Consider the following 13,453-nt stretch of genomic DNA (forward strand, 5'->3'; position numbering starts at 1 on the left):
ATGCCTGGGACCAATAATGCAAAGGAGGTAACATACTGCACTGTAACACCACTTCTTGATCTCTGCACATTATTGCAGACTTTTTCAATATTCATATTAGACTGCAATTTACTCTGACCAGTCTATTCAGTTAAGCCTACCCCAAGTGCATCAGAGTATTTATCATTTATTTCACCTAGAGGAAATGGCACTGGATTTTCTTGGATTACAAGTATTTCTCCATATGAGATATTTTGGTATGAATTTAACTTGTGCCATCTGTGCAATTCATTGTCATACTCACATAGCTGGCATTAGGCACGGTAGCCCCGATTATCTCCCTGTGTATGAGGGCCCCCATATGAAGCAGCCATGAGTTTCTCCATCTCTTCTGCTCCTTGCTTGGTGCCTCATTCATTTGGCTGTATAGAGTCATTGCTCAATTCCGTTTTTTTTTTTTTTTTTCTGAAAGAAGTTGCTTCCTTGACTGCTGCAGCCAATCAGGTCCCTTGCTTACTTGTAAACTGCACTCAATCAGGTCCACTTCAGTGAAGCAAGGGGCCTGACTGGCTGCAGCAGTCAAGGAAGCAAGTTCTAGTTTCCTGATTGGCTTTACTGCAATCTGTGGTCTGTTAGGTCAGTTCTGTGGATTATCGGCATTTGGCACACCTCTGAACTGCCCAGACTTTTAAGCATGTCCAGATTTTTGCTTCATATTTTTGGTTTGTTATTCTTAAAATTTGTAGTTTTCTTATAAATTGCTGAGTATTGAAGGCACTAAATAATGGCAGACATTTAAATTTCAGACTTTATATCCTTCAGAAAATGTATGCTAAAGGAAAGCATGAAAGCAAGTTTGTAAGTTTATATGAGCAATATTTAAAAAGTGTCCCTATTTTTAAGCCTTTATGCCCCCATTATTTTTGGCTTTGTCCAGATTTTTCACACTAAGAGGTTGACAAGCATAGCATGAGGATGGATGGATGGAGGAGGCAAGTTTTGCTGGAATTACCGTTGGACCAACAAAGCAGCTGCATTTTAACTGCCCTTGTAAGGACAATTTCTAAAAGATCTGAAAAACTGTCCTTTTGAGGACAATTTAAAAGGGCTGAACTGGTCTGGTTTGTGTGTATGAAATAAAAGCAGAGGATTAGTAGCAGCCTTCTATCAACTGCAGAAAAGGTCCAGAATTCTTCTGCTAAGAGATTGAGGAACAAAGGCTTGTCTGTAATTAATGTCCAGATTTGATGTTTTTTTTTTAGCTAGTCTTGTATAAGAATATTCATTAATGCATTTTTGTTTTGTGTATAATTGTGCTGAATTATTTGTAGTGGGGGGATAGTGGCTGTGAGAATGCTGCAGAATGTAGAGATGTTTTAAGGTATACCAATGCAAACCCTGTTCTGCTATTATGTTTTGTGTATACTGGCAATGTTTACAACTATGCCTGATGCTACAAACTTTGATCTATGATCATTTTTTGCTCTGTCTAGAATTATTGTGCTGAGAGCTTGGGAAGTGAGTTAGAGGCTGTGAAAATGTTGTAGAATGTACAGCTGTTGTTTTAATGTATACTAATGCAAGCCATGTTATACTAGTATTGTGCATACCGGCAATGTTTACAACTATTCCTGATGGTATGCCTTTGTTATATGATCATTTTCTGATTTGTCTAGAGTTATTGTACTGAGAGGTTGGTAGAGGGGTTACAGGCTGTGAGAATGTTGTACAATATTCAGACGTTGGTCTGGTATTTGTCTCTTTTCACTAAAACACGTGGGGTTACACAATGCATTTTACTGAAAAATCTGTTATTCCAGCATCTCTGTTTGCTCATAAGCACATTGTTTTTTTAATGTTATGTCTTTGTGTTTTTATTTTGCTTTCACTTCATCCAGATTTATTGTGCTGAAACACTGGGGGGTAGGGTCTGTGAGAATTCTGCAGAATGTATAGATATCTTAATGAGTGCCAATGTAAACCCTGTTTTACTATTGAAGTTGATCATGGCAAAGTTTCAAACTATCCCTGATGTTTGCTCTACAGGTTTTTTTTTTTGGCTTTGTCTGGAATTGTTAAGCCGAGATGTTAGGAGAAGGGTAGGACTGTGAGAATATTGTACAATGATTAGATGTTTGACTCAACTATACAGATTTTCCCAGAATGTCCAGATTTTTGCCTCATATTTTTAGTCTTTTTTTCATAAATGTATGGTTTTCTAGCAAATCATTGTCAAATCATTGAAGACTGAAGTCATAAAATAATGACAGACATTTGAGTTTAAGAGTTCATACCCTTCAGAAAATTTATGCTAATACAAAACCTAGAAAAACAGTCAACACCCAACGGAACAAGGGTGGTAGACTTCCACTCGTTTAATAAATAAACACACTATTCACTAAATCAGTGTTAAAACAATGTTAAAATAAAAAAGAGTACACAAGTACGTTATAATACAAAACCTATTATTCTATCAACTTTCTAAGTTTGTAAGAGCAATATTTAAACATTGTCCCTATTTTGGGGCCTTTATCCCCCCATTATGTTTGGCTTTGCCCAGATTTTTGTGCTGCAAGAGGTTGAGAGGTATGGTGCGTGTGTGTGTATGTGTGTGTGTGTGTGTGTGTGTGTGTGTGTGTGTGTGTGTGTGTGTGTGTGTGCATGCGCACATCTGTGAGTGGCTACCTTGCTGTAGTACAGGGGCTTGTAGTAATGTAACACCGGTATTAAATGCTAGTCAGTGTGTGTGAACCTCTGCGTCTGGCTACCTTGCTGTGGTACAGAGGCTTGTCATAATTTATTGGTACTAAATTTTATTTATTTTTATTTTTTTATTTAACATTTGTTGACCGGGAAAGTCCAACTAGGACAGAGCCTATTTTTAGCAGAGGGCAGGGGAGAAATGCTGCAGAAGCATGTCTTTAGAGTATGGGAGGAAACCCATGTGAATGCTGGGAGGACATGCAGACTCTGCACTGAAGTCACCCCAGCTGAGAATTGAACCAGAGAACCTCTTGATGTGGGGCAACAATGTTAACCACTGCACCACTGCGCAGTCCCAGTCCATGTATGTGAGTACCATTGCACCATTGTGAGTGGCTACCTTGCTGTGTTACAGGGGCTTGCCATAATGTAACATTGATACTAAATGCCAGTCAGTGTGTACCTTGACATTTCAAGTCTTTTTAATGATCTGAGTGTAGTAACACTACACAGTGATTGTTAAATGGTGCTGCATGAGCTTGATGGGGAAGGGAGAGTGATGTCAATGTGGTCACATGTTTATATTCTCCTGAGTAGGGGCCCCAGTGTGAAACTTGCTGGGGGCCCCCAAAATGCTAGTACCGGCCCTGCATACTCGGTTAACCCTGACATATGTTTGAGTGCACTTTTCTTTCCTTTCTTTTAATACCATTTTTGCAATTAATAGGTTTATTTATTTAAACAGCTTTACAAAGTCCAAAAATTAATACTGACTGTCCTCCATCTTTTATGTACTGTATATAAAAATGCATTTTATGCAGAAAGTGTTATGCAAATTATTTCAGAACTAATTCCTGAATCAGTGTTTTCGACAGCCCTGAGAACAGCATATGCTGTTTTCCTTTATTTATGCTTACAGTCCATCAGCTTTTTTTAATATGTATTTTCTTTTTTAGATAAACCAATTACTGTTCTTAAAAGGATCATGCATGAATTATGCTCCTTTGTCATGGATTTATAACATTTTGTGGCACATGAGGCAGTTTGACATGGCCATGCACCAGTCTAAATGAATCAGATTCAGATTTGAATTTCTTTAGCAGTTTAAATGCATCCTTTTTTTCTGCATTTTATACTGCTATAGCATCTACAGTGGCTATAAAAAGTTTACACACCCCTGTTAAAATGACAGGTTTTTGTGATATAAAAAATGAAATCACAATAAATAATTTTAAAACTTTCCCCACCTTTAATGTGACCTATAACCTGCACAATTCAATTGAAAAACAAACAAATCTGTTGGGGGAAAAATATAAAAAAATAAAAAATGTACAATATGCTGGTTGCATAAGTGTGCACACCCTTAAACTAATACAGTCATCAAAAAGTAGAGAAAATATGGGACAACTGTGACATTGCAAAGAATTGGACATCCCTCCAAAATTGATGAAAAGACAAGACAAACACTGGTCAGGGCGGCTGCCAAGAGACGTACAGCAACACTGAAGGAGGTGCAGACATTTCTGGCAAGTACTGGTTGTGTACTACATGTGACAACAGTCTCGCATATTTTCCATATGTCTGGACTATGGGGTAAGGTTGCAAGACGGAAGCCTTTTTTACACAGAAAAACATCCATGCCCAGCTAAAATTTGCAAAACAATACATCAAGTCTCCCAAAAGCATGTGGGAAAATGTGTTATGGTCTGATGAGACCAAGGTTGAACTTTCTGGCCACAATTCCAAAAGGTACGTTTGGCACAAAAACAACACTTTGCATCACCAAAAGAACACCATCCCTACGGTGAAGCATAGTGATGGCAGTATAATGCTTTGGGGTTGCTTTTCTTCAGTTGGAACTGGGGCTTTAGTCAAGGTGGAGGGAATTATGAACTGTTCCAAGTACCAGTTACTTTTGGCCCAAAGTCTTCAGGCATCTGCTAGAAAGATGAATAGGAAGTTCACCTTTCAACATGACAATGACCCCAAGCATACATCCAAATCAACAAAAGAATGGCTTCACCAGAAGAAAATTAAAGTTTTGGAATGGCCCAGCCAGAGCCCAGACCCAAGTCCAATATAAAATCTGTGAGGTGAGCTGAAGAAGGCTGTGCACAAGAGATGCCCTCGCAATCTGACAGATTTGGAGTACTTTTGCAAGGAGGAGTAGGCGAATATTGCCAAGTCAAGATCTGCCATGCTAATAGACTCTTACCCAAGAAGACTGAATGCTGTAATTAAATCAAAAGGTGCTTCAACAAAGTATTAGTTTAAGGGTGTGCACACACAACAAAGTATTAATTTAAGGGTGTGACATATGCAACCAGCCTATCGCATGTTTTTTATTTTTTATATCTTTTCCCCTTGGTATTTTAACAGGGATGTGTAAACTTTTTTATATCCACTGCATATGGTTCTAATAATACTATAGTTAACATTAGCCAAAAAGCCAAAAAGAAACTCATGTCCCCTTCTGAAAATAAGTATTTTTTGCAATGTTAGTGTCATAAAAGAAACATATTTTCTTTTTGTCAAGGAAACAAGCAAGTTTTTACCAATAGTATATCATGCAGATAGTTTGAGATACAAAGCTTCAAATTTAAGCCCCCCTCCTTATCACACCTCTCAGAGAATCCTATCCTTGTATACTAAATAAAACTGTATACGCTATACTACATTTTTTTTTACTTCAAGGCTGATAGTGGTGCCCAAGTCAGCTCATTGGAAAAAATTCCCATTTATCAACATACATAAGAAGATGTTTATAATAAAACAGCTAGTTCATCTGCAGTTTATTTTTTTTTCTGAAACATTCCTTTTTTATTCTTGATCACATGTTGTGATTAACCTTCTCTGGAAATTGTTTAAGGAACTTGTTTTTCAATGACAAAATATACTGCACTTGCTGTAGAAAGTAGCAGATTATTTTCCATTCCGATAGTATTTGTTATATCCTGCCTTAATTATACAGTTTTAAAAACAATCTCACCTACTGAATGGAAACTCCCTCTTTCTGTTAAAGATTGCTTTAAGTCATTGAAAAAAAAAACACAGGTTATTAATGCAGGGTATAAACCCAAAGACAATTCTTAAGGTATTTTTAAATAGAAAGTGATATATTACAATATTATTTTATTTATTTATTTGCATTTGTTTACCGGAAAATTCCGACTGGACATGGGTCCTTTTTCAGTGGAGGCCCAGGGAGAAAAGCTCCACAAGTACAAATAAAAAAAAAATCATATAATGGAAAATGCTACAATAGTAGATGATATACAGTAAACACCTTGACATGCAGAATGCATAAAACAATAGTGGGATAACAGGACATACAATGGGTAATGAGTACTAGACTGATTTTAAGTTGAGTTGACAAAAGATGATATCTAACACTGTACTAAGAAGTTGGAAGTTTGGTTAGTCGGGGTTGGAGCAAGGGCAGAGCCAGTGCATTTTTAGGTGGGATTTGAGAGTGGTTTTGAATAGACTGCAGGATGGTAAGTTTGTTATCGAGGTAGGGAGGTTATTTCATAGTTTAGAAGTGGTACAGGAGAAGTTTTTCCTGCTGAGTTTTGGGGTTTGGTGGTGAGAAGTAGATTTTTGTTGTTGGATCTTAGGGGTTTGGAAGAGGACTAGGGTTGGAGAAGGTTTTGGAGTGATGGGATCTTATAGGGCTGGTTTATTAGTTTGTGTGCAAGTAAGAGTTGATTCAGGTGAAGGAAATGAGGCAGTTCAAGTCAATCAAGTTCCCTACGTGAGTTACAGTGGTGGCTAAGGTAGGATGTGCCTGTTGCAAATTTAGCAATTCTATTGTAGCAGGCTTCTAGTCTGTTTAGGTCAGTCTGTCTAGGGTTGGTGAATATGGGAGACGCGGAGAGTAGAGTGAAGATTAGCTGTGAGTTGGCAGTAGCAGTTCTAGCTGTCTTGGGTAGGTATTGTTTGTTTCTATATAGTGCCCCGAGTTTTTTATGAACATTTTTATGGTAAGAGATATGTGGAAGTTGAATTTGAGACTGTTGTCAATCTCCACACCTAGAAGTTTGGTGTGATCTGATGGGGAGATTATGGTGGTGTTCTTGGCACAAAGGTGGAAGAGGGTGGTAGGCTGTTTAGATTTAGAGGGTTGAAAGATAAGAAGCTTGGTTTTGTTAGGATTGAGTAGAAGTTAAGCATTGGAGAGCCAGCTTTCAATAAATGTGAATGACTCCTGTGTGACTTTTTGGAGTTCTGGTAGAGTGGGGGCAGAGCAGATGAGGGTGGAGTCATCTGCATATTGTATGAGTGTGGCATGTTTGGTGGAAGTATGAAGGTTGTTGATGAAAAGGGAGAATAATAGGGGGCCAAGGATGGAGCCTTGGGGGACCCCGAGAGAAACTGGGAGATGAGGGGATAGCTCTTCTTGCCAAACAACAGACTGCTGTTGGCCTGCGAGACAGCTGTAGAACCAGTTGGTGGCAGTGTGGGAAAAGGAGAGATTAGTGAGTACCGAGAGAATTATATTGTGAGATACCATAGCAAAAGCTTTTGATAGGACCAGAAATATATCAGAGAATAGGCTATTGTTTTTATATTGTAGTATTGTAGGATTGTGTCGGTGAAGGAGAGTAAGGTGGTGGTGGTGCTGTGATATGGCCTGAAGCCATGTTGGGTTTTGGAGAGGAGGTTAGCTAGGAGATAGTTTATTACCTGAGAGTTAATACATTTCTCAAGAATCTTGGAGAGTGGGGAGAGGATGGCAATGGAAAGGTCAGTGGAGGAGCCACCTTTGTGGAGGGGAATGATGTGTGAAATTTTCCATAGAGTAGGCACATAACTTTCTGATATGGAGCAGTTAATCAATATGGAAATTGGACTGGCTAGGGTGTCTGCTGCTATTTTTAGGTATTCTGAAGATAGGTTGTCGACTGCAAGTTTAGTGGGTTTAAGTTTTGTTAGAAGTTTTTTTATGTAGGAGGTGGGGAGAAGGTGAAGGAGGGGTTGGGATTGTGTGAGGAGTAGAAGATGAGGAGTGTTGTTTGGCTAGTGCTAGGATGGTTTTGGTGAAGTATTTGTTGAAAGAGTCAGCTATACTGCTGGAGGAGGAGGACATAGTAGGTGGGGGGTGCCTAGCTTACCTGGGTGGAGTATGGAGTTTATTGTGGACCAGAATTGCTTAGGATTATGACAGGAGGAGTTTTATTAGTAAACTACAATCAGTATTCACATATATCTATGTTTTATTAGTAAACTACAATCAGTATTCACATATGTCTATAATGTAAAAAAGAAAAAATAAACCACTTTGAATGCAACTAATCAATAAGTGAAAGCTTTTGCAAGTATTAAACATTTTTAACGTTAAGAAGAAAACAATTACAGAGAAAGTAATCCCACATATCATAAGAAAAAATAAATCTACAGTTAAAAGATCTATTTACTTTCTGGATCCAGATGAAATTAACTCAAAACAGATCTCACTGAGTTCTACCCACAATAGTCATGGATATTTATCAAATTTCTAGTTCTGTAAAGTATAGTACCTGTTTACTGTAACCTTCAGCTGGAGATTTTCTGCTACATCCCCTGAGCAGAGGGTACTAATATGTTCACGCATGACTGAAGATTTACCACAGCCTGCTTCTCCGACTAGCAATACTGGGCAACTGGCATCCGAAAGAAGGCTTAGGAAGTATAAGAGTTGCTGAAAGAAGTACGAAAATTGATTTACAATGGTTATGTTAAAGCATGATTATTCATGAAAGACTAAAATACTGCAAATCCCTTAAAAAGGTCATGTTTTCAACTGTCTTTTTATACTACACAAAAATATTGCATATCAGCCTCTACAGCTACCAAAATCAACAATCAATCAAATAAGTAAGCAAATGCCAACCACTAACATTATCACGATCCAACACAATCTGAATTTATTTTAACATATTACAATCTGTCTATAGTACATTTATAAACTGTGACAATACTCAAAAGCAGACAGAATTTGATATACTTGGTGACATTTGCCAACTGGGAGTGCACATAGTTTTTATTTTTCCTTTTACGTGTAGAGGAAATTCATTATGGAAAGGAAAGGCAAATTACAAGGCGGGATGGCTTCTTTGCAGACTCTTTGTCTTTCTCTCGATGTGCCAGTATTATACTTTATATTTCAAAATAACACTATTTACTACTTCTCTGCAACACAATACTTTTACCTTCAAGGGTTACACATGCCTCAAAAAATTTACAAACATGGGCCAGTAGTCATCTTGGGATTAGTGCTTCTGTTTTCTCCTGGTGAGAAGGAGTGCAGTTACATTATTTCCTGGAGACTGCTAATCACCAGAAAGCTTAATAACTGCTTTATAGGTGACAGCTTAGAATCTATGCTTATATTCTGATCCTGGTGAAAGTAGGAGGAGAGTGCATTGATCCCTGATTCTTTCTGGTTGGAGGGTGTGTGTCTGTGCTTAACATATCTGATTGGTCTGGTTGCTATTCGAAGCATCTACCAGAAAAAGGCTACAAGCCTGCAGACCCTTGCATCATCTGGGACAAGACTGTGGATCACCAAACAGGCCAAGTCCTGCTTCTCTTCTTGGGATTGGTGATAAAACTAGCTAGTTTTAGCTAGAACTAGCCAGTTTTTTAGTTTCAGCACTCAAAACTTTTCTTGTGTTCAGCACTTGCTCAGAACTCATTGTAAGCACTAAATAAACTACAAATTACTACAGCACTCGACTTTCCTCACTTGTCAAGAGGAAAACAGTTCTTAGTACTTAAATTAATAAGCACCTATGCAGGCATGTCCATGGGTCACCTCCTGATTTTTCTCCTGTCAACGTTATGAATCTGGGCTTCTTGGGGCAATATAGCAATTGCCTCATGTACACTGATACCCTATCCTCCTACCACCCAACACTACAACCTGTGAGAGATGCACTTAAATAGCCAAAATGGAAGCCAAGCTCTCTCCAGCCAAGACTGGACTAGACAGTCAAGAGGAGAAGGTTAATACCTCCACCACACCACACTCAACACATAGTCCTTCAAAACCCACACTACCTTAACTCACACATAGAAACACAAAGCACACACCCAAATTCACGGAGGCTCTCAATAAAAATCTGCCCAAGCAATAGAGACTACCCAAGCTGAAATGCAGACAACCATCACCCCCCAACACTACCCAAATGAGACATAGCCCACAAAATCAGTGTGCCACTCAACCTCAGCCCATAAGGCAAAACAACATACACAACACACTAGTCATAGGTGACTCTATAGTCAGGCACACTGATGTCCCACTCACCAGGCTAAACAAGGAGAAAGTTACTGTCAGCTGCCTGTCGGGTGCCAAATTCTGCCACATAATGCACGCACTCACGTCACTCCACAACAAGTACAGATATGACTCTGTCATTGCCCATGTTGGTGTGAATGACCCAAGACGTACCTCCCTGGACTACATGAAAAGAGACATGGAGGAGCTTTCGGATCTTGTAACCCAGCCAGGTATGACCCTAGCCCTGAGTAGCATCCTGCCATCACCCAGAATGATACCACAGTACAAGGACAAAATGATTGACTTCAACAATTGTCTAAGGTTCTTGTGTCATTCTAAGGGGATCCAGTATCTATCTGCCTGGGACGACATGGTTGACAGACCACGACGGTTTGCCAGAGATGGCCTGCACCTGTCGCCCTTGGAATTCCGGATACTGGCTAAGGCTCTTGCCACCACTATAGTGACTTTTTAGGAAAGGTTCAAATGCTAAGTTCACCACTGTAACAGGTACAAGCAAGCAAACTCTGAGGGTAATGCTACTCAATGCTAGACGTCTAAACCTCAAAATGCATTCACCTAAGGCACTCCTTAAAATGGAGAACATCGACATCTATACCGTGACAGAGACCTGGATCAAGGCAGCAGAAAGCACCCCTGCATTACCAGGCTATAAGTCATACCACACCTTTCGGCCACCTAACCTTGACCAAAACACTAAAGGCAGAGGCATGTCCATATTCATTAAGGATATCCACACCTCCAGGTTAGTTGCTCAACATAATGCATCCAAAATTATCCAAGTGCAACTAACACTGGGCAAGACTGCAATCCAGGTTGTAGCTTGTTACAGATCCCCTACCATGTCCCAAGATTCCCATTCTTCATTTCTTAAGATACTGGAAAATATTAAGGTACAACCCAATACCTTAATTATGGGCGATTTCAACTACCCCACCATCAGCTGGGAAAACTACTCATGTACCAACTCATTTGCTCAATGTTTTCTGGAATTCATAAATTCCAACACCTTGGATCAGCTTGTCCACAGCCCCATCAGGGACAACAATATCCTCGACCTGGTCATTACCAATAAGGGTAGCCAGTGTTCCACCCCAGAGGTCAACTCCTCGCTGGTCAGATCCGACCACACACTAATCACCCTAGACATCCATATCCCATCCCACCCCAACCCCATTAAGGAAACCACTGTCAAACATACTCCAAAGCCAACTTCATGCTTCTTAAGACAGAAGTGGTAAACTTCACAACACCCATGCAGATGGAAAATAGAGGTATAACTCCTAAATCTTACACAAATGCACTGTATAAGCACATACACAAGTGCATGGATCGTGCCATCCCCAACAGAACCAAGACACTATCCTCCTAAAAAAGGAAGCCAATCTGGTGTTCCCCTGCCATAAATAAACCCTACAACAGAAGGAAGAAGCTGTTGCAAAAAAGAGTAAAACCCCAAGATTGGAGGAACTCCCTGGTCAGCCTCAGCAAGAAGCTGAGATCCGTCATAAAATCCTCCAAAGCAAGCTATGAAAATAAAATCACCACTAATTCCAAAGACATCCACAAAGCATTCTACAGCTATGTCATGAATCTCAATGGCAACACTCAGACCTGCTCTGAGTTACAGCACAACGGCACTAAATATACAGAACCAACCGATATTGCCAACATCCTGGCAGATAGGTTCAGTGCTAACTTTATCCTCCTCTCACGCTTCAAAAGGCTTATCTTAATACCGGAAGAATGCAAAGCCTCTGTAATCATGGATGAACAAGTAAAGACTGCACTTTTCAAAGCCAAAAACACAACATCCATGGGACCAGACAACATCCCAGGCTGCGTACTGCACAAACTACAGAACAAGCTGGCACCCCACCTAAGTACCATGTTCAATCATAGCCTCACCTCAGGCTATGTGCCTACTGAATGGCACACAGTGACGATTATCCCACTCCAAAAAGGGGGTGCCACCAAGGACCCCAGAAACTACCGCCCCATTAGCCTGACGAGCCTGGTCTGCAAGGCCATGGAACATATCATATTAGAGCTTATAAACAAAGACACAGGTAACCTCCAAACCCTGGACCCCACTCGGTTTGGGTTTGTAAAAGGTAGATCATGTCTAGTAAACCTGATTGACTTCTTTGAAGCAGTCACTAGAGCCGTAGACGAGGGCAAGGCAGTGCACACAGCCTATCTTGACCTCGCCAAGGCTTTCAATACCATCTCCCACTCTGGAATTATAGATAAACTCATTATACTGGGCAAAAATTCCTATGTCACAAGATGGGTGACCATCTGGCAAACTGACAGAACCCACACAATAAAAGTAGCCAACTCCAAGTCCGACTTCAGACCAGTGACGAATGGAGTACCACAGGGTTCGGTCCTGGGTCCTCTCCTGTTCGGCATCTACTTCTCTGAAGTGCAGGCCAACACAGAAGGTCTTTGGCTAACAAAGTTTGCAGATGACTGCAAACTGGGAACCATAACAGAATCACCTAATAATGCAGACATTCTACAAAAGGGCCTCACAGAGACAGATGCTTGGTGTCAAAGTCATGGTCTCAAGCTTAATGCCAAGAAGTGCATTGTCATCCCCTTTAGGAAAAACTTGGTACCCATGAACTGCCACATAGGCAGTAGCTCACTAAACACTGAAAGTGTGATAAGAGACCTCGGGACACAGGCGGACAGTAGTCTCTCCTTTGATAACCACACCACCACAGTAGTGAGGAAATACTTCTATGTGGCACACCTCATCACAAAAGGGCTCTCCTCTAGAAAAAAAGAGGCCATTGTTCCTCTCTACTCATCCCTCATCAGACCCATTATAGAGTACAATGCCCCATTTGGCATGTATCTCACAAGACACCTACAACAATTATAAAGGCCACAGAAATACGTCTCTAAGAGGATTACCGGCTTCAAACAAATGCCATACACAGACCGTCTCAAAAAACCTCAGCTCTACTCCGTTGCATATCACCTACTCAGAGGCGATCTCTGCCTAATATTCAAAGCTATGTCAAATCTAGAGCTGTTGGACGTGCTACACTTAAAGAAATCCCAATCTCTCTGAACCACATGCTCCTGGGACTTAAACCTTGTCACCACAATAAACAGAACATACTGAAGGGATAGGTTCCTGTCCCAGAGACTTCCCATACTCTAGAACAAACTACCCATTCATGCCAAGCAAAGCTCCTCATTGGCCTGCTTTAAGAAAAACCTTGACAACTGGATGGGAAATAGAAAATTCACCCCAGGGATCACTTCTGCAGCACTGCTTGACAGGGGCACAGGAAAAATAATTTTCTTGGCTGGCAAAAGCCAGGGAACCTTTTTGGCTAGGCTTATATAGGCTCTAGGGCTGGTAGCCTAGTACCTACCTATAAACCTATGAACCATGCAGCCTAGGCTTGCAAAAAAATGAATAGTAAAAATAACTGTATGCAATACCCTCCCTCCTATCTTTCAAAACCA

At 40.3% G+C, this 13,453-nt stretch overlaps 1 protein-coding gene across 1 annotated transcript in view; it reads right to left on the reverse strand.

Annotated features, from left to right (window-relative positions):
• Nucleotides 1–13,453, reverse strand: part of LOC122787923 (dynein beta chain, flagellar outer arm-like) — a 5,188,001-nt gene that overhangs the window by 2,433,279 nt on the left and 2,741,269 nt on the right. The window contains exon 57 of the mRNA XM_044054850.1: nt 8,202–8,362. Within this exon, the coding sequence (XP_043910785.1) occupies nt 8,202–8,362 (161 nt within the window). The remainder of the gene's footprint in view (nt 1–8,201; nt 8,363–13,453) is intronic.

This window comes from Protopterus annectens, chromosome 13.part0 (genome assembly GCF_019279795.1).
Source record: "Protopterus annectens isolate FY-2018-M chromosome 13.part0, PAN1.0, whole genome shotgun sequence".
Taxonomy (NCBI): domain Eukaryota; kingdom Metazoa; phylum Chordata; order Ceratodontiformes; family Protopteridae; genus Protopterus; species Protopterus annectens.